General features: G+C 44.6%; 1 protein-coding gene across 2 annotated transcripts; it reads left to right on the forward strand.

The window, feature by feature from the left end:
* The first annotated feature begins 60 nt into the window (after positions 1 to 60).
* Positions 61 to 21,303, forward strand: GGA3 (golgi associated, gamma adaptin ear containing, ARF binding protein 3). Of its 2 annotated transcripts, XM_035558644.2 has the most exons (17): positions 61 to 157; positions 5,503 to 5,587; positions 6,300 to 6,375; positions 6,882 to 6,980; positions 7,811 to 7,934; positions 8,921 to 9,024; positions 9,541 to 9,621; positions 10,857 to 10,994; positions 12,151 to 12,232; positions 12,682 to 12,798; positions 13,819 to 14,088; positions 14,947 to 15,014; positions 15,419 to 15,741; positions 16,238 to 16,503; positions 16,668 to 16,837; positions 17,586 to 17,696; positions 18,926 to 21,303. In XM_035558644.2, the coding sequence occupies exons 1-17, from the start codon at positions 118 to 120 to the stop codon at positions 19,034 to 19,036; spliced, it is 2,265 nt and encodes a 754-aa protein (XP_035414537.1). In that variant the 5' UTR covers positions 61 to 117; the 3' UTR covers positions 19,037 to 21,303. The 2 variants fall into 2 exon arrangements, with proteins under 2 accessions (XP_035414537.1, XP_035414538.1); XM_035558645.2 differs by lacking the exon at positions 61 to 157 and having other exon boundaries at positions 5,546 to 5,587; positions 6,300 to 6,379.
* The last annotated feature ends 282 nt before the right edge of the window (positions 21,304 to 21,585 follow it).

Below are 21,585 nucleotides of genomic sequence, written 5' to 3' on the forward strand. Positions count from 1 at the left end.
GGGCGGCCCGGGGAGGAGGAGCGTGAAGCCGCCGGGGAGGCTCCGAGGCCCGGCCCCGCTCCCCGCTCGGTTCTCGCGGAGCCGGGGCGGAGCCGCGGGCCGGGCCGGGCCGACAACATGGCGGAGGCGGAGGGGGAGAGCCTGGAGTCGTGGCTGAGTGAGTACCGCCGGGGCCCGCCGCCCAGCCCGGCCCCTCAGCCCCGGCCCCGCTCCCTCACACACACCCCGGGGTCCCCTCGGTTCCCCTCAGCCCCTCTCGGCCCCCTCAGCCCCATCCCTGCCCCGCTCTCCGCCGGCTTTCCCTCACCTTCCACCGGCAGCCGCAGCGGGGGAGCGCCCCGGCCCCAGCCCCTCGCTTGCCCGCGGTCTCGCTGTGGGTCGGGGGGCACCCCGAGGCGGTGGCCGTGGAGGCACGGCAGCGCTGGGGGGCCGGTGATCAGCACTTTAATCGTTAAAACGTCGGGCAGGGTTGTTCGACACCTCTGAAGCTGTCACTGCTCTGACCACAAAGGCTCTTTCCCTTTTCCTTCCCCTTCCGGGCTCTCTGTTAGCGCCGTGGATGGTCTGAGCGGTGTCTGTGAGGCTCGGGGCTGGAGGAATTTCCTAAATAAATTGTATTCCTGTGTTATACAACCATGTTTTTCAAGCAAGCAAGCTGCTCTCTGCACCTAGATGTGCTTGCAGGAGTTTTGGGTGTCCATTGGAAGACTGCAGGCTGGAATATTTAAAAATCATTGGTTTAGGAAAATTATTTCATATTACAGAACATCAAACATTAGAGACAGAAAGAAAATTGTCTCGTTCACCTCACAGCCATTGCCGAGCATCTCCCTGCTGTGTCCCTGTCCCTGCCTTTTTGCTGTTGGCTGTGCGGAGCCTCAGCACTGTGGGGTCTGGCCCAGGGCTGGAGGGGACTTGTGTGAATTAAACAGAACTGTCATTTTTTTTATATATATTCCAACTACAGGGCTTCTGCTCCTGCCTCTGGGATGCAGTCTTGCAGACTGATAATTTATTACCTGGATTTTGTTCCTTTTTTTTTAGTACAGCTACTTGTTCGATTACAGTGGTGAGCAAAGTTCCTAACTAGTTGGGTGCTATGCAAATAGCAGAATCCTGTCATTCCCCTCAGTGCTTCAGAATGTAAAATCTGTCACCTTTTTGGAGCTGTACTTCCATTAATGAGATGAAATAATTCTTGTTCTTCCTTGAATTTTTATTTAAAATTCAAATGCATACGTGGTATCATCATCTGTTACAGGAGTTATTGCCTAAACTATGTTTTCAGCTCTCACTTCTCATTTTAGATCAATCCCTTCTGTCCCCTTATAATTCTTGCTCCTCCTCTGAACTCCCACAGTTTGTCAATATCTTTCTGTTTAATTGTAGCCAGCGAGACACATGAAGGAACACCCACATACCTTCCTTTTAATCGTTCTCTGAGGAGGACTGACTCACCAAATTCAGCATGTGTGTGAAAATATCGAGTAGGAAGGATATTTTAGGCTGTGCAGGCTGGAAAGCTTCCTGGCTCTTTGCTTTGTGTTTTTTATTTATTTTTAATTGTGGAAGTTGAGAGAGGAGTTAGCTCCCTTGACCATGCAGTAGGATGCTCTGTCACTGAGAGCACATGAAGAACAGCGTTACAAAAGCCCTCCTCGCTGTAAGCAGCATTGCCTGCTCTGTGTTGCAGTGAGCCTGATTGCAGAGCAGTGCACATTTTTTCAAGGCTTGAGTGTTGCTCTTGTTTACGATGATAAATTTATGCCTGGTCACTGCTACGGTGGTTTGTGCTGGTGTGATTGTACAGCTCCTCCCATTGTAAGGAAGCGTGGTTCACTTATTAAACGTAAATTACCGGAGGAGTCGTGCACACCAGGAAGGCAGAGTGCAAAGGCTGGTGCGTCTGAGTGCTTTCACCAGGCCTCCTGAGGTTATTTTTCTTGTAACCATCAAAAAGATGTACCGTGTCTAATGCTAACCTTGAGGTTGTGCACCTGCCATGCCCTTACTGAAGGGAAGGGCCAGAACTGTCAGCAGTGCAGTCAACCTTCCAGTCACAGGAAGATGGGAAATTCCTTGCCAGTGGTTTTTCTGTACTGGTGGTATGCAGCCTTCCAGGCTGCCCTATCTTTCGGTCATGAGGTGGAGTCATAGACCCATGAAGTAACATCATCCTCGTGTCCTAATGCTGCACCAGGATCTGTACTTCGGCCTGCCATGATCTAGCATCTTCATCTCCTGTCTCATTTCAGGCAGTTGGGGTGAGAGAAGGCGATCCCTTCTATTCTCTCTCTGTCTGCAGGCTCTTCTTTTGTGCTTAATTGAAATAGAAGAGGAGATTAGAAGATAGTGTCAGGTGTACAAACACAGCTGGATCCTTTAACTTTATTTAGTGCTGCCTCTTCTACTGCTTCTGAAAGGAAGCTTATTGCATCGCATTCACGTCAGGCTTAGGCAGTGTCCAGGTATCTGACAGATGGAGGCAGCTAAAATATGATGATTGTCCTTTTTTTTTCTTCTCTTGTATCACCATGGGTCAGCATTCTGCTTGTCTTTCCTAAGCTACAGACAGAATCTGAACATTAGACTCTGATGCACTTGGACAGGGTATTCCCAATTCATGTGCTAAGCCTGATCAGGAGAAACACTTTGCTGGGATAGTTCTTGTCTTATCTCTAGAGAGAAGTAAACTCAGCAAAATGAGTGTTCATTACCAGCCGATTAATATTCCCTGTATTCCAGAGTTGTTGCTCTATACAGAAAATAAGCACCTTTGTTTCACATGTAATGATGCATCTGAATGTTGACTCATTAGCGTTTCGGGGTTTAGCAGAGCAAATAAATGCTGAATGGCTCTGATGCTTAGGTCAAGTATGAAGCAACTTTCAGACAATGCTGCACTTAGGTCGTATAAAGCTAAGGCAGAGATGCTGACAGGACTGGGCTAGTGCAGAGACTGGCTTCCAAATTGCTGATTCAGATTTGCTTGGGCGCCACTGTGCAATGGGATTTTCAGGATGGGGCCTCATGGACAAACGTCTCCACAAGATCAAACTTCATAATCGGTACCAAATGGGCTTATTTTGGTAATTTCAACAGAGAAGCCAAGGATTTAATGTTCTGTAGCACCAAACTTCTTCCTGGAACTAGCCCTTTCTTGAAAGGGTTGAACCCTATTTGTAGAGCAGTAGTAGCTTCCTGCCTACGTTTTAAGTTTTCTGCATAAAAGTAGAGGGTTTTAGGTTATATCTTCATAGGCATGATGCAGCTTCATGTGGGGAGAGGCTGAAAAGGTTAAGCAAGGGAAGTTAGCTTGTCTGGGATGCTGTGTTAACATGGCTTGTACTGAGATCGGTAAGCAAGTCAGTTAAGGTACATGTACAAACCAGCGTGTTGTCATGAAAAAACATCAATCTTCAGAGCCAGGGCAAAGCTTCTGATCAAGAACATTAACGTATGAAATAGGGCTTCACGTGGAGATTTTATGAATGTTCAAAATAGGGAGTTTCTTCGTGTAGAACATAATCTCCCTTCAGTAATGTCCCTCTCCTGAGGATTTACTATCTATATGTGAGAGCTTTTGGTTCAAAAAGTTAGAGGAATCTGAATCAAATATGAGTGTGAGAAATAATCCAGTGTCATTCCAAGAAATCTTTAATTTTAAAGCTGTTCCAAGCATCTCTAATGTTGGCAAGGACCTATTGGTTACACTTTCCCATTTGTACCAGATCTCTTCCCTAATTTCAGGATGTGCCACCAACAAAGAGTTCATTTAGTTGAGTGTCCTTCCCTGTTTGTGCTCTTCCTGTATTTATTAAATAAATTCCATTAACTCCAGCCAAGAACTGTATTTCTTTCATCTAGGCCTGCAGAGCAGCAGAGGTACTTTGGAGCACCAAACCGTGCCCGATGCCATTTGACTTGCATGAAAAGGCTGTAGATTATTACACGTCCATGTTTTCATGACGCTTCCAGGGCGTTCAGCAGCTGTGAGCTTGGAAATAAGGTTTAAGTGCCTCATGTTTTGAGCAGTTGCTTGGCTCTGTAGCAGCTGCATTTTAAAGTAAGCCTTTCTTGAATCTCTCAGGCTCAAAAAGTAGCTTGGTAGCTTAGCTGGTACAGTGAGATGTCATCCCACAGCTAAGCTTCCCTGGCTGCCTTCTTTGACTTATCGAGGGACCTGTGCAGGTCAGCAGTAGATTCACTGGTGCAGAGTATTTTACAGATGCAACCCATGGAACAATTTGCAAAATTACCTTACAACTGTTCTTTTGTGAGGAGGCAGCAAACCTTATAGTCCTGCTCCTGCAGCAGTCCTAAGGTGCACTGTGGAAGTGAGGTTTGAGCCTAGGTACTGAACAGTTGTTTTTATTTGCCTGTGGAAGGGTAAAAGGATATGTTTTAATGGTGATAAAAAGTGACGCTTTGTTATGTTGCATGCGTTATTTAGTTATGCTTTCCTGTATGATTAAAGTACAGGCATGTGTGCTGTTTGTTTTTTTTTCCCCTCTGTACTTCATCCCCTGCTCTATATTATCTGGCTAACTCATACATTCTTTTCTGTGTCTATCTCCATTCAAAATCTTGAGGAATGCTTCTTAAATATCAGGCCCTAGCTAGCTACAGTGCATTGTTGCTTCCCATACAAGAAAGAAATCTTCATGTCCAGTCATCTCAGCTGGAAAATTAGATTAAAGCAGGCATATTGTCTACTGTAAATTCAGTGCTCCATCAGAGTAAAGTAAAATGCATGAAGATACTTTCATAACAAAAAGAGATGTTGATAGCCTCGGGATTCTGCAGTCGTACAATAAGCGAGATCCCGGTGTCTGAGGGAGGATCCATCAGGAGCTTGGCATAGTCCAGTCAGTAGAGCATCAGTCTCTGTTTGAGCATGCAGGATTTGAATCCTTACTCACATACAGGCTGTGGTGTTTATTACTTGCAAGAAGAACTCTGGGGGTAATAATAAATTTCAGTTCATAGTTCCCAGGAGAAATGATAAAACAAATCACCAACAAATCACCTGACACTCTAAAAACAAGTGTCAATGCTAAATGACTTCTACTAAACATCTGATCTTCCAGCTCTTACTTTTACAAAACTCCCAGGGAATACAAAAATAATTTCCTATGTAGAAAATTTGAGGGTTCAGCCTTTAAGGAGTTTATTGTTATGGCGAAACAGAAAGAGCATTTCAGGTAGAGGGAAGCAGAACCAGCTCAAATACTTGTACTTTCATTTACAATGTGGAAAAAGCATGTTTCTGAGTACTTGACATTTGGCATCTGCTTTTTGGAAAGCTGTGATTCTTGCTGGATATTTGGATGCATCAACTTGGAAACACCCTTTCCCCTGACCAGAGGCAGCATGTGTCAACTTCTTTCTTTTTTTTATAGTTGGCAATGGATGTCAAACGCCTTTCTCTAGGAAATGCATGACTTTTTATACTGTTTCTTTTTGCTTGTTTGGTAACATATTTTCTTTCTCTTGCTGAAGATAAAGCCACTAACCCATCTAACAGGCAAGAAGACTGGGAATACATCATTGGATTCTGTGACCAGATCAATAAAGAGCTTGAAGGGTAGGTGTCCCAAACCACATTAGACTTAGTAATTTAACATATGCAGTTCAAAATATGTCATTTGATCATCAAAGTTTTAATTTTTTTTTCTTATATATACTGATATCACAAGGAAGATCTGGCTGGAAATGAAACAAGGTGCTGTGAAGTTTGATTTTCCTTCTGTGAACGGGAGGTTTATACACAGGCTGAGTACTAGGAAAATATGAATCCTGAATCTGCCTCATGTCAACCTCTGCAGCTGCAGGGTTCTCACCTAGCCAAACTCACCCTGTTTTTCAGTCTGTAAAACAGGGTTAGAACTCTTAGTGCTTGATGGGTCTTCACATAAAATCTGTACAAACCTCCTGGTCACAGCATTCCTGTGAGCTAAGGAAGAAGTCTTTTCTTTTGGAAAAAGGAAACTAATTCATGAGAAATGATGTGATTTCCTGGGCTGGGGACTGTACTGGGAGTTGTTTGGCCCATCCCAAGGAGGAATCTGGAATTGCTGGCTCAGAAGACCAGCCCTGCTTCCTTTTATACATGCAAACAGCCAAGCTTACAAAGATGTCTTGAAGATTTGTTAGTCTTTGTACACTGATGAAAACGTGAAACGTACTAATTTCTTTTAATCATGTGAAAGCTCTCGTTTAAACAGTAGAATTCTTGAAAGCCTGAAAATCCCTCAATATGTTCCCCTGCATTGTGATGGGCACCTGCTTTGTTTCAGGCCACAGATAGCTGTGAGACTCCTGGCTCACAAGATCCAGTCGCCGCAGGAATGGGAGGCAGTCCAAGCCTTGACAGTAGGTAGTCCTTGACCCTTCTCTTAAATCCAGCTATATATCATTTGACATTTTCCATGCAGAGTATAAGAGGAGCACAGCGTGTGTTAGTGGGGTTAGCTGGGGCTAGCCCTGAGGCTGAATTCCCTGCTGGGAGGGTGTGGAGAGGAAGAGGGAGCATGGTTGCCTAACCAATGTGTCCAGATTGTGCATTAGCAACAGAGCAGTTGGAAATAACTCTGTGTTTCAGCTGCTTTCATTTGTTATCCTTGGGTAAGACTTGTGTTTATTGTTGTGAGCCCTAGTAGGGAGGTGACTGACCCATACATGCATTGCTGGGAGTGGGAGAGCAGCCTGTCTTGGTGCATCACCCCTAAAGACAAGGAATTCGTGCCACTGTCCCAGAGCAGGAATCTGTGTCTCACTGACATGGGTCCTTCAGCTCCCCTATAAGCCAGACACATCTAAGCTGTTATTGTAGGGTTTTGATGTTTGTTTCAGCTCCCGTTTCTGTTACTTGAATGCAGGTGCTGGAAGCTTGTATGAAGAATTGTGGGAGAAGATTTCATAATGAAGTAGGAAAGTTTCGCTTTTTGAATGAGTTAATAAAGGTTGTGTCTCCAAAGGTTAGTCCCTGAGCCTTACTATTTTATTTATTCTTTGTCTGGCCTCCATAAGCTAAAGGCAACATTCACAATGTTTCCAGTGCTGTCTGCCTCATTGCATTTATTAGCATATATTCAAAGAACATTTTTTAGTTAACTTTTTTGTATGCTCTTCCTACTATTTTTCTCAGTATGTTGTGCTTATTTACTTTTGATATATAGCCCTTGTACTGTTACAATGCTTCATGTAGCACAAGGGCTTTTAAGCCATCAATTTAAAATGGTTAGGTGGTGGTTATCTGTTTTCTTTGCTTGTTAGTTTTGTTTTTCTTGGGATGGGATTGGTGGGGAGGGACATGCCAGCATCACTGGAGGAGAGATGTGATACAGAAATCAGCGCATGAGATATGGCAACACCACAGAGTTGTAATCCTCACTTTGCTACTGACTTGCTGTAAAGAGCGCCTGGGCAAGTCCCTCGATATCCATGATCAGCTTAATGTGGTGAAAAATAGATAGAAGCACCCCAAGACATGATTAATACAGTGAAGTATTCCAAGATTCTTTCCTGTAAGACACTGCAGGGGGGTGGCATCTCTATTGCTATAATTTTTAAATAGCAATACTGAAACTAACAGAGTATCTGCTCTTTCTTTTGCTGAAGATAGTCACAAAGCCTTTGCTGTTAATTCAGATATATTTGAGCACTTTTTCCTCTTAGCATGGCATCTTAGATCTTGGATTATACACCTCTTAATTTATATCACTGAACTCCCATTCTCTGGGTTTGGGCTTTATTCTTAAAAAGAAATAAAGAATGATGAGAATTTCCATCTTTTTCACATTTTTAGTACCTGGGAGATCGGGTCTCGGAAAAGGTGAAGACCAAAGTGATCGAATTGCTGTATAGCTGGACAGTGGCACTGCCAGAAGAATCCAAAATCAAGGATGCCTACTACATGCTGAAACGACAAGGTAGGAAGTCAGCTGCTCCTTCACACATTCCCTCCAGCCTGTGCTTGTAAGCAGGAGTGTCACAAAACATACAACTTCTAATTAGATGGAGTCAAGGCACACTGAGAGGAGATGGAACAAGGGAGAAATTCCTCGAGTCTTTGGAAAAGCTAGTCATTATACTGGGGGCTGGGTTGGGTTGGTCTTTTATTTTTATTTTTTTTAACTAGATTAGTGAAACACCTTGCAAATGCTTTTGGTTTTGATATGTAGGGCTTTATTTTGATGATTTTTCTTTGGAACTAGTTTTAAATGATTTAAGGACAATTTAAAGTCAAATAAGAGCATCCATGTAGCTTTTTCTGTTCTGTTGACCAGATCACTTTACAACTGTACCTTTAAACTGATACAAATGTCTTGTGTAGGCAAAGTGAAAAAAAGCTTGGTAGAGAAGCAAGTGGCTTCAAAAGGGGGGAAAAAAAAAAAAGGGTTCTGGGAAAGCTCCTGGGGGTAGAGCACAAATCTAGGGGTTTGGCAATGGAACAAGCAGGAAACTTGGCTGTTTCCCCACTCATCGTTAGGAGTCTGCTCATCACCCCATCCTGCATTGCTGTCTGCTTTCCTGCTCAGCTCATTCTTACAAAGAAATGTTATGCCCTTGAGTTTGCACAAAGCTAGGTTGTCTGGGACTCTGCATAGTGGCTCAGAAGCTAATGTGAAAGGGGAAAAGACAAATAGTGGGGAGCTACTGGTTATACTGAGCTCTTAGAGGAACAGTATGGACATGGCAACACAGTTGCTGGGGTTTTGTCCTTTATTAAAGAAGATGTTCTTTGTTTGACTAGCATGCTCAGTGATTTTGATGCTGTATTGTGTATTGGAACAGTGTGCTAGTATCAGTGGACAGATTGGCAGCTTGTTCACTTTGACAGCAGCATGTGAATAACAGGATGCACTGCATGGTGGGACTGCGCTGCAAATCCATGGGGGTTCCCTTCTGCTTTCAGGGATTGTTATGTTTGATCCTGTGATTCCTGTGGACAAAACCTTGATTCCTTCTCCACCGCCTCGTCCCAAAAACCCTGTGTTTGATGATGAGGAGAAATCCAAGGTATAGTGAAGATTTTTATCATAATTACTGATAAAAAGTAATTGCTTAATGCACATTTGGAATAAGGAAGGAAAGCTCACTAATTCAGCTTTTATTTCTGGGGAAGTGATCAGTTCTTTCAAAGAACATATTGGTTTAAATATGACTGCTTTGTCTACATACCTAACCTGAAATCCAAGGAAAGACTTGTCTGTGTTACGCTTATGTAGTTATTTGTTGTTAAAGTGCCATCCTGCTGTAATACTAGAAGGCAGAAAATGTTTTACAGATGTTGCCAAAAATCATGTACAGGAGGAATAATTGCCCAGTGTCAAGTCGCTGCAATATGACAGTACAGGTCCTGTGCAGAAGCAAGAATGTAGCAACTCATGTAAAACAATAAACCCATAAATGATTCCTGACTTTGTAATAGTGGTCTATGTGTATTTTTCCCTGAACTGTTCTGCTAAATTTTTCTTGCTGCTTCCATTTGCCCAAGGGTTTTTGTTTCCTGAATATCGTCATCTTGTCTTACAGCTTCTGGCCAAACTGCTGAAAAGCAAAAACCCAGATGATTTACAAGAGGCAAACAAGCTTATAAAATCCATGGTAAAAGAGGTAAGAACTTCCTGTAGGTGACTGGGACCAATCAGTGGGCTGCTTTGCAGGTTTTAAGCAATTTAACCCCACATTGGCGGAGAGCTTTAGCATCATGTGAATGGCAGGACCTTGGTTTCTCAGGCTTCAGGTGCATTTGTGTTGGTATATTCCTTAGTTAAATTGTGGGGACTGAATGAGACTGACCGTCAGTAACGACCAACCTCTTCCTATTTTCTAAAAACTTTAAAAAAAAAAAAAAAAAAAAAAAACTTGCATCTAGTCCAGGTGATTCGTGGATGCTGTCTGATGACTTAGCAGGGCTGCGTGAAATGAATGTGTTGGTTATTTTGACTCTAGCTCACAACTGGGAGGTATTTGTATTGCAGAAATGTCTGCAGTTGGTGTCCCTGATGGGACAGGGCAAGAAGTGGCAAGGATTGAATGCTGTGTTGAAATTAACTGCGTTCTTGTTGCTTGAGATACTTTTTCACATCAGGGTTTGGTGGGAGCATTTCTGGACTGCCCCTGGTTACCGAGGACTGAGTCATCAGACTGGGTCTTCTCACAAGCAGGCCTCATGGAAACACCTTCCTGTTTGTAGAGCTGTGATGCATCCGCCCATGGCAGGCATTAGAAACCCTGGAGTCCAGGAAATGACTCACTGTGATTCTGGCAAAAAACAGTATAGCTCCTAGACAGAAAAGGATGTATAGGTTTCCAAAATGTTTCCATTCAAGCTTCTCCTGTCCCCAGGGCAGACTCTCCTACATCTTCAGTTGGAATCTCAAATCAGAGATGGGTGGACATTTTCTACCAGAGTGTGCTGGTTGTTTCTAGTAAATATTTTGTTTCAAACACGTCTTTTTTCCTAAAATGTCAACAAGGAACAACAACAACAAACTCACACACCAAAAAAAATAGTCTGGAAAGGTCAGAAAGGGACTTTTGGGAACACAGTGTTTTCAACACTTCTATTTTTAAACAAATTTTAATTTATAATTATATTACTAATGAGACTTTTTGGAAATACAGAGTTTTCTAGTGTTTCAGAATGGTAGTGAAAAGATGATCAAATAAACAAAGCTTCACGTGAATGGAGAGTGGTGTGGTGGTGTTTTGATGTGTTTTTTTTCTTTTTAGCTCAACCTTAAATAGACATAATTTTACACGATTTTCAAATGATACCTGCTGTTGTGATACTGTGGACCTTTACAGGAAAACTCACTTTTCATGTCTCTGTTTACATCTTGAAGGATGAGGCTCGGATTCAAAAAGTGACAAAGCGCATGCACACACTGGAAGAAGTAAATAACAACGTAAAACTGCTGAATGAGATGTTGGTTCATTACAGCAAAGAGGAGTCATCAGAGGCAGACAGAGAGCTCATGAAGGTGGGTCTGAGCTGCTGCTTCCCAGAAATACTGCAGTCAGTCCTTTCTTCTTCTTGTTCAGATTTCATTGAGTTTTGCAAAGAATTATAGTGCAATAAAATGGAGAGCAGTGCCAAGAAACAAGAGCTGTCATGGGAAACAGCAGGCAAGAAAATAACCATGCTTTTAATACTTCTCACCAAAAGATTCAGTGCCTTACAAGGATAGTGGGTAATAGCTCTTTTGCACATTTTTGAAGTCAGGTACAGCTGTTCTCCAAAGATGCAGTGTAGCAGAATTGAGAAGCTGCAATTTCTAATTCTTGGTACCATTAGAGCACACTGGTTGTGGATAGTAATTGTCCCTCACAGCACTGTGGATGGATAAACCAAAGGCTGATTGGGGCAGAAAGTATGTCCTCCCCTGTAGCTAGCATTAAAGGGTTGGTAGAACATCAGGAAGATGAAAATTAAAACAGACACCAGGGTGTCGTTTAAACGAGTTGGGGAGAAATGTTTATACCACTAGTTGATCCGTTTTAACTGTTGATAGCAGTTTATCTCAAACAAAGGCCACCCTCAGTCCCCTTTCTGTTGAGATAAAGTCAGCTTCTTTGCAGCTGCTGTAGTCAGTTGCAAGGGGGTGGTTGGATAGGCTCAGGGCCTTGAAGAGTTGCACTTTATCTAATTTTAAAATTTAAAATTATACTTTTGTTTAACAACAAGGTTGTGGAACAATGGTATAAAGCTTAAGAAAATGGTTTATTTCTGTGAAACGTTTCCTTCTTGCCACCTTTCTTCTGCGTGGTTGCAGACTGAGTAGAGGTTGTAAAATTCTGCTCTTTCTTGTGCTTTTAGCGACAACTAATACAAGGAACAAAGATCCCATTTGGACTAGAATGGGCTGAAACTGCTGATGTGAGGGAGGACTGAGAGGTGTTGTGTTGAAAATGCAGACTGTTTGGACCCTCACAGTGATGTAATGCTTCACAGTTCTGTTAATAGGGCAGGGACAGGGGATCGTGGCTGTCCTGCTATGCTAGCCTGTCCAGCTCAAGGGAAGCTGGCTTCTCTGTTCTGGGCTTTCCATAGAATGCCTGGGCAGTCATTGTGCTGACTGGTATTGCTGACAGTGGCTCCTGGCTGATAAGACGCTTTGTCCTAATCTCTCTTCCCAGGAGCTCTACGAAAGGTGCGAAACCAAAAGACGGACGCTGTTCAAGCTAGCCAGCGAGACAGAGGATAATGACAGCAGCTTGGGTAAAATAAGTTACTTCTCCATTTTAACTACAGTTGTGACCTGTGACTATGCAAGGGGTCGCCAAGGGATCAGCTGATGTAAAGATGCCTCTGTGGATGTGCTTTGCTTTGAGCAAAAAGACAAGTTCCTTGCTCTTTATGCTTATCATTTATGTTCATGCAAGGACTTGACATTATAGGGAGAGGCTGGGGGAGAACAGCCCCTGCTGGGGAAGGGGAAGGGAGTTACTGTAGAGAACAAAACCTTGGAGTCATTTTCATCATAACTGTAATGTATATGGACCTAGAAGGGTCAGGGTCAGGGTCTTGCTTAGAGAAGCATGGCAGACAGAATAATGGAACTCATAGATAAATGTGTTTATTCTTGCTAATTATTTAGCTGTTAACAGAGTACTCTCAGCATTAGTGACTAAAGTATTGGAGGTTGTTTTTGTCTCTCTTGCATGTAGGGGATATTCTGCAGGCCAGTGACAACTTATCCCGTGTGATAAATTCCTATAAAAAAATAATAGAGGGGCAAGCGATCAATGGTGAAGTGGATCTCCCTGTGACATCAGCAGTGGAAGGTAAGTTCCTGGGAAGCCAACTGTTTAATTTTGAATCCTACAATTTCGTCTTCCAGATGGGGTTTCCTATTAATTGTGATAAAGTAGGCTTGATAAAGTAGGCTATTGATGGTTCCTTTGGCCAAGACGTTGTGAATAAGAGGGGGACAAGGCAGCTCCCAAGCAGTGGATAAACAATTATGCTCGTGGGCAACAGCGCTACAGTTTTGCATTTTCTGTTGCTGGTTGCTTGTAATTGTAATGGCTGATAACATCAGTAGCAAACCTGCATCTGAACAGTTTGTGTGCCTGGAAGTTCTCATACATTTTTGTCTCCACATTTGTCCTACCTCCTAATGGTGACGTGGAGGAAGAGGATAACTTTACCAGAAGGACAAGAGCGGGAGGGTAGGAGCCAGGTCAGGGGTCCTATCCTTGTTTTGCTAGCAGTTCCATTTGTGAATTTAGGCCAGTTGTCCAGGGATTTCGAAGGTGAAACTAAAATGTGAAGTGGACGTGTTGTGTGTGGCAGGATTGCCACTTGGGAATTACTTCAACATTTCTGCATGAAGAGCAATAGCGGAAATGGATAATGTTGTCTGACAGCATCCTATTGTAACAAGACTGTCCTAAATATGAAGGGAATTCTAGATCCAGACTGCATATATTTTCCTTGACTCTAGCTTTCTGGTAGCCTTATAGTTCTGGAGGATCTCCCACAGTCTGATCTGAGCTCAAAATATTTTGAAAAGACTACAAGTTATGCCCCAAGAAGTGCTGGGGAAGGAGCAGTGGCTGGAGCAGGTGTTGCTTTTCAGATAGAAATTTCCTAAGTATCTGGGTTGATTACTTAACTTGTGGGCAGCAAATGGTTAGGTGGACAGCATGTGGGCTTTCTCCTGTATTTATAAAGAGCAGTAAGCCACAACGAAGGGGGGATCTGTGTTATCTAAACCATCTCACTGATTTCTTCCGTATGATGTGCTTGCTCTGAGCCTTTTGCCTTCTTTCCTAGTAGTGCTCTTCTCCTGTCCGCTGCAGGGAGTAACTCCACGAGTAACCTCAACACCCTCATTGACCTTGCTGGATTGGACGTCTCTGGCACGCCGCCGCCTCCGATGCCGCCCACCACCCTGACGCCAGCCCCCCCGGCAGCCCCGGCCCCAGCAGAAATCCCCATCCTCCCGCCTCCTCCACAGGCGTTTGCGCAGTTGCGGAGCAGTTCCTTGAGCCAAGTGGAAGCTGCACCTGCTCAGCAGAGCAGCACTGCCAACTCCCTTTCCTTGCTGGATGAGGAGCTTCTGTGCTTAGGTAAGAAGACACTGAGGGGCCCAAAAAAGGGTTACTCAATTTAGGCTTTTAAAAGTCCACTTATTTCCTCCAGCATGAGTTTGAGGGCTGGCTAATAGGAGCATGAGGTGCCGTTGATTTTGGCCACACCAGATTCTTCCTGCTCTTGGCTCATCCAGTCGATTACTTAGTGAGCCCTTAGTGCTGTCCTGGATCTTGGTAGAGTTTGAGGGATGGTTGAGAGAGGTTGGTGATTCAGATGATGCAGCTGGGAACAGTAACCTGTGCTATTCCCAAAATATTTATATTGGTATATCTTTCCTTGCTGTGATTCTGGTCAATCCTGCATGTCTTCAGATCTGTTATTTCTGGAAAAGTCCAGAGGATTTCTCAGACGCTCTCTTAAATCATCCTGAATATAAGAACTGATCCATGAATCAATATTAAAGTCCGGTGTTCCCAGAGTAGGCAGCAAATGAAATAACCACTGAGTGTGATTACAGTCTGATCTCTGTGGGTGCATAGACATTGGTGCTGATTTCACTGCTGACTTCACAGCTCTGCTAAAGAGCAAGGTGCCCTAGAGGGACTGCTTGGTAGGAACCTGCAGAATTCCTGCCTGTGAAGCTCAGATATGAATAGCAGGAGATGCCATAAATCAAAATCAGGATGGATTAGGAGGGCCGTGTGCAGGATGTTGGCTGCTGGTGCTGTTGGTCCCTTTTCATCATCATAGACTTGCAACCCGTTTCAGTCTTTCGTTAGACTTTTGGTCTCTGGCAGAGCTGAATCAAGTAGTTTGGTACTGAAACAACTTCCAAGTGATGACACCTAACTCGTTTTCCACTCCAGTAACCTATTTGTTATTTTTCCTTTTAGGCCTGAATGACCCAGCCCCTGCAGCAGTGAAGGAGACATCAGAAAACAACCAATGGAGCATGTTTGAGGTACAAAGGAGAGAATTTCTCAGGGGAAGGGAGGGAGGGCTTGCTATCATGGGAGGTCTCAGGACACACTTTGTCACCTTGGAGAAAAGTGATCACACATACGAGCAGAGGGGCGGCTGTTCCGGAGGGGAAGTCTGGCTTAGTCCCAAGATCTGGGATAGCTGTGTCTGAACAGAGTAAATATCCCTGAGTGTGGCTGTCTCAGTTTCCAGTCTGTCCCCCATGATGTTAGCACTTCCTTTGCTTAAATTACAGATCAGATGTAGTCCTGACATAGGCCACAGACTTTGCTGCTTGCCACCCACCACCTGTTTTTGCGGTAAATCTCTCTCCCTCTGTAACAGTGCCACCTCTACAATAGGGGACAGCAGCGAGTTAGAGCATGTACTTGTCCTCTCTTGCAGAATGACCAATTGGACCTGGATTTCTTTAATCCGAAGATGGTGACTGTTGCTTGCAACCCTGCAGGGAACCCTCTTCTCCATCACACATCCCAGACCACATGTGGAACGTCAGTGCCGCTGCCTTCTGCTTTCACAGCCTCTCAGACTGCTTCCAGCATCCCTGCACCAATCTCCACACCATTTGCATTCTCTGCTGGACCAGCTGCACCTGTGGGGCCTCCCAAGACTGTTCCAGCTGCTCCTGGGTACTTCAGCTCATCTGTGGGGAGCAATATGTCACATAAGATAGATACGTTAGGACAACTTCTTGAAGAAGCCAAAGGGTAAGTAAAATTTTTGGACTTTCATTTGTCTCTGTGGTTAGAATACCAAGCTTGCTGCAGTGTCAGGCTCAGAGACAGACATTCAACTCTCTAGTTTGGTAGAAATGTGTGATTGGGATCTTTACAAACTAGCAGTAGAGTTCCACCTTCAGCAGGGAAGGGCAGACGCTACCAGGTAGAGAACAACTGTGCTATTGCCTGATTTAAGTCTGCAACGTAAGGTTAGGCTGCTAAGGTAGAAAGGCCTTTGGCCACCTTAGCCTTGCCCACCTTTGCCAAGGTGAGGCTCTGCTTTCACCTGGACTTAGTGATGTTTAATCCTACCAACACCATTTTCCTTGTAGGTCTGCTTCTTACAGGAGACCTTAGTGAGTCACAGACTCTAAACTGGCTCCAGGCCCCTGTTTTGTCCTTGTGATTTGCTGTTATTTCTGGGTTCGTGGTGAAATGCCTGCTTCACTTTCAGCTTAATTTTCCCGTGTTTTTTGTCTTCTAGGACTGCCACCCAAGGCATGGCAACTCCCTCAGTGTTCCCTGGGGTTACTTTGCCAGCCCCTGTCACCTCTTCTCCATTAATAGCACCTGCAGGGCTGCCCATCACTGCCCCGGGAGCCCCTCCAATTCCTTTCTCAAGCAGCTGCACTGCTGGCTCAGGAAGCCCTCTCTTCCAGCCAGCATCATTCCAGCAGCAAGGCAGTCCCATGAAGGCACCTGAAATTTCTTTGGCCAATGTACACGTTCCCTTGGAATCCATTAAACCTAGTAAGTACTTCACGTTTTTCACCGTTCTCTGAACATTTTTTAAAAGCAGAGCTTCCTGACTAAGCTCATGAAGTGGAGAACAGGGATGAGAAATCTCAGCCAAGCGTCAGACTGTCTTCTGAAGCATACACCTGCATTCCTCTCCTCTTCACTCTCTGTGGCAGGCAGCGCCCTCCCAGTGACGGCCTATGACAAGAACGGCTTCCGGATCCTCTTGCACTTTGCCAGGGAGTGCCCACCAGGACGGTCGGATGTGCTGGTTGTGGTAGTCTCAATGCTGAACACGGCACCGCTTCCTGTGAAGAACATAGTGCTGCAGGCTGCTGTTCCTAAGGTAGGGATGCGTGGTTCGGACCCACAGCGGTGTGAATCTGCACTTTGGGTTAGGCCTGGGTCTGAACTCAGGGATTTGGATGCAACAGCCTGGTTCTACCTTTCTGTAGGCAGTGCTCTGCCTGCTTCCAGAACATAAAGGTGGTTGTCAGAGGCAGAAAACACTAAATAGGATAAGATTAAAAACTGCAGGTAGTATGTGTTTTTTCTCTTTTTTCTAAAATCAATCCAGCCATGTCTGGCCATGAAGATGGCTCAGATAGCACAATGACAGGACTGTTATGTGGATAGAGCCATCCCTGAGGTCCTTGGGAATGAGAATTTCTTAAAGACATCTTAAATTTGAAAATATATTCCATTCTGGTTCTCACTGCACCTACATAATTCCGGATGGCTGGTTCCAGTTTTGAAAACTGGCCCGAACAGCTATGATCTGCCTGTCATGAAAATGCTTATGTTTAAAACCTCTGCCACAAGAGCACTTGGGGTAGGAAGGTGCTGTTGGTGTTCACCTGATCAGTGCTTTTACTCTGGGTTGACTTGTTGGGACTGATTTGTTGGTCTTCCTGTTCCTATCGTATTGTGCAAGTGGGCTGGCTCGTCTCCTCATTCTCACGTGGGGATGGATTTCCTTCATCTTGGATGTCTGTTGTTATCTCCCCAGCCTGTGCATACATCTTCCATCCTCCCTAAGGTAGGAGGTACTTCCTGAGGTTCCACTTATGTTTGTTTGTTTGTTTGTTTTGCAGTCCATGAAAGTGAAGTTACAACCGCCCTCTGGCACGGAGCTGTCGCCATTCAATCCCATCCAGCCACCTGCTGCCATCACCCAAGTCATGCTTCTGGCAAATCCTACGAAGGTGAGAGGGGCAGACTGTAGTGGAGTGGGATTTATCGTGTCCTTTTCAGCCAAATTTGATGTAAATTGAATTCTTCGGGGAGTTTGGACCAAACCTATGAGCAAATGCAGCTGTTAATTCTTAAGTTGCCCTCCAGAGGTGGTCACTCCCGCAGCAGACCAGTGGTGTTTCAATTAAAGGCTAGAGTGAGCCTGTATATAGTCTTTTCCCCCACAGACTTTTTCAGCTAGGAAAGAGGTGAGAAGACCCTTTATATTTTTCCCAGCAAAAGGGCAACAGTCATATAAGGGTCAGTTTTAAAGGGGAACAATCAGAGCTGCATCGGGACCTTGTCTTAATTCCCTTGTGCACTGGAAGTGCCCTGCTTTGGTGATAATTAGCGTGATGTGAAATTAGCTGGTGCTGTAGAAATACTTCTGCTGTGTTGAGGCTATATACAGCCTGACAGAACTGAATGAACAGACTAATGAATGTCAGATCACGTTCTTTCCCTTTGGGATGTTATGAGAAGTACCTGTGACCAGTGAAACGTCATTAACACTTTCCTTTCTGCTCATTGTGCTAGGAGCACCTGGATAGCTCTGGAAACCCTTGCTAGAGTTAGTCACTTAAGTAACCTGCTCCATAAAGGTCAAAGCCATGTACTGAAGTAGTTTCTAATTTTTTGACAAATCTAGATGTTACTAGTTGAGAATTTCAGTAAAAATGTCCTTTAGGTGTCAGCTGAAAGTTACGAGATCCGAAAGGGTGTCAGAAGGCTTTGGTGCATTGTTGAAGGTTTCACTTTGTGAAGCCCGTGGAGGTCCCCTCATGGAAAGACTGGTTCCACCCCCTGGTTACTGCTTACTGGGAATTTTGCAGAGCAGGAACTGTTTTATCTTCCTGCACATGATGTGCACTACTCCAGCAGCATTCTTCAGGCTCACTGGAGAGCAGCTGAGTGACGAGTGCTGGCTACACGTACATCAAACTACTAGTGCAGATCATTTGTGCTTTTCTCCTACTGTTTCATTACAATCAATAAAGCTTCTATGTTTTAAAAACTGTAACGTAAATAACTCAGGTTTGCTAAGTAGCTGAAATATGCCATGAACATACCTTGGCCCTTTTCTCCCTGCTATGCGCAGCACAACTGGTGTGATCTCTGTAGAGCTGTAACAGTGAAATGTTTTGCTCAGGAGCAACTGAGGCTGTTCTCATGTTGCTCTTGTTTTTTGTCTTTCCTGCAGGAGAAAGTGAGGCTGAGGTACAGACTGTCCTTCACACTGGGAGACCAGCCCAGCACAGAGGTTGGCGAAGTGGATCAGTTTCCCCCAGTAGAGCAGTGGGGGAATCTATGACCTTAGGACACTGCCAGAGACTCTGTGACAGGACCAGGAAAGGATCCCACAGGACTGGAATGAATGTGACGTGGGGAGGGACACACATGCTATCCACTGGTGATGTTCAGCTTTGTTTACATGTCCTGACCACTCTGCTTGTAGCTTTAGCCCAGAATGTTTTACCCCACGCTGAAGGGGTCCTGGGACATTTATGCCAAGCATGAACTGAACGGCAGCCAGTGCTGGTTGCTTTTATCTTGGCCTCTGGGTGAATCTGGTTCTATCTTTCCACTCTATTAAACTTGAAGTTATTGTATTTTGAGGGGAGACCTGTCAGCAGAAGGGGATTTAGTTGGCGTGTTCCTGTACTGCTGTCCAGAGATACCTGCAGGCTGGTGGGGTAATGATGCCACCTTGAGCTTTCTCAGTGCAGAGCCCTTACACGTGCCCTCCCTTGGACTTGTACCGCCTCAGTGCCAGACTGGACCCGCTAAGCATGTTAAGCAATAATGCTGGCTCCGTGAGGGAACGCTTCTTTTTTACACTGAAATGGCACTTAGCTCCCTTCATCCCCCTCCTCTGCTTCATTCCCGACAGTCGATGTAAGCAGGCCCTAGCTCTGTGTTGTGCGACACTGCTGTACCTTTAGTTAAGATACTTATTTTAGAGTGCTAGCTGCCTCCCTCTTGTATCCATTTCGGGCAGCTGGGGCTGTTTTGTATGCAAACGGCTACACCGGTTATTTTTCTGCCTTCATTGCATTCCATAGCGTGGGGGAAAGAGGAGATGTGCGGTGAGGAGGTACGCCCATGGGGGCTGGGAAGCAGTTGTCAGCATTGGTGGAGGACAGCACCTGGCGTGCAGAAGTGTCCTTACAGCCGCTAATCAGGTGCAGTGACTGAATCCAGGGATAAGGGGAGGTGCCCCTCGGGTCCCCTCATGCAGGCAGTATTATGGTGTTGTTGAATACCGTGTTGTACTGAGAGGAGTACGGTGAAACACAAGATGTAAATAGTAGAGCTCTAGGATGGCTGAACAGAACCAAGCAAACAGTGAAAGGAAATAAGGCTCCACGGGGCTGTGATGGTGCATGTGCTGGGCTTAACGCCTTGTTTTATTTGTTCCCTCTATGAAGTGGCTAAGTGCAATCATCTCCACAAAGTGGAAAGCAGTTTTACCATGACGTTAGTGTTCTGTGCTAATGGGGCAGAGGAGCTGAGCCCTCCAGGTACAGTCACACAAACTAGGTTTAAATTAGTGAAACTTTGATTCCAGCAGTCCCTTCCTCCTCTTCAATTTCCAGTCTCGAGTAGTGCCTCAACTAGGTTTGAGACAGACTGTTTTAGATGAATGTTGTTTTTGTTGTGTTTTTTTTAAACATCCATTGACAAAAGCACAGGGCAGGTCCTTAGACGCTAAGCTCAGCATTTCTGGCAGTGCAGTTGAACATCAGCTTTTAACTATGGATAGGAGCAGTCACCTAAAGTGCTGAGAAAAAGTGTACACAGGAGGAGACCCCTGCTGTTGTAGGAAGAAAACTCCAAATAAAGTGCTGCTGGAATTAATGGAGGCTGTAAAACCCATTATTGCAAATACAGCTTGGAGTTATTTATATTTTCATTACTGTGATAAGAGGTAAAAATCATTAGAGGTGAAAAACTCAGCAGATTCAAAGGCCTGAGGCCTTAATCAGAGGCACCAGGCAGTTGTGGGAGGAATCAAAGCTTGGCCAAGGATCTTGCCGTAAATTCCTGGTCTGAATCCCTGACAGAGAAGGCAGGCAAGAAGGATGGCTACATCTCTGAGATTCTTAAAGAAAGCAGCAATTTTAAACTGATGGACTAGGATGGGGGACAAAGAGAATTCTTTCTGCCTCAGACAAGTTCTTGCCAGCACTTTAGACACAGTAGGCATAGGGATAGTGTTTAGGTCACTTAAATCTGCCCAGGTGCTGTAGTGTGTCCTGAGGAAGCAGGTTTCACTGCTGTAGATGCCTACACGTGAATCTCACTGTGACTTTGAGGAAGTCAGAAGAGCACAAGTGCTTTCTGCAGAATGGCTTTGTTCTCAGTGTTAACGGCAGTGCGTTGCCTGTGCTGTAAAGCCAAATGGAAAGATGCCATAGTCTTACTGCGTGGAAATGCATTGTTACAAGCTTTGGAAATTAAACTATGAATGTCCCTTGTCTGTAGGTTGAGGTTCCTGCTTCATACCGAACAGCCGTTACTGTAAATACATCTCAAATGCATTTGTCCTACTGCATGTTAAATAAATTGTTTTCCCTACTTTGGTCTGTGGGTAGCTCTCACTAATGACTGCTTGTGGGGTCTAATGCTGGTTCTGGAAATCCTAAAACTCAACCCATCATCTGAAGACCATCCAAACTAACCAAAAAAGCAGAAGTTGCTGTTTTCTAAAATGCCAGTGCGTTAAAAGGTAGGCTCAATTTCAGTTCTGGGTATTAGTGGCAAAGCAACTGAAAAGACAAAGGTAATGAGGTTTACTTTACAAGGCGAGGACTGCCAGACCGAGTTGGAACGAGCAACTGTAAATGTTCTGATGCAGCT

The sequence above is a fragment of the Cygnus atratus genome, chromosome 18 (genome assembly GCF_013377495.2).
Source record: "Cygnus atratus isolate AKBS03 ecotype Queensland, Australia chromosome 18, CAtr_DNAZoo_HiC_assembly, whole genome shotgun sequence".
NCBI classification, from domain to species: domain Eukaryota; kingdom Metazoa; phylum Chordata; class Aves; order Anseriformes; family Anatidae; genus Cygnus; species Cygnus atratus.

What these genes read in the sequence shown, in the direction of transcription:
- GGA3 (XM_035558644.2), top strand. Translation starts at nt 118, where the DNA reads ATGGCGGAGGCGGAGGGGGAGAGCCTGGAGTCGTGGCTGA. An exon ending in AGGCAGTCCAAGCCTTGACA is followed by an intron (nt 6,376 to 6,881) that starts GTAGGTAGTCCT and finishes ACTTGAATGCAG; the next exon opens with GTGCTGGAAGCTTGTATGAA. An exon ending in TAAAGGTTGTGTCTCCAAAG is followed by an intron (nt 6,981 to 7,810) that starts GTTAGTCCCTGA and finishes TCACATTTTTAG; the next exon opens with TACCTGGGAGATCGGGTCTC.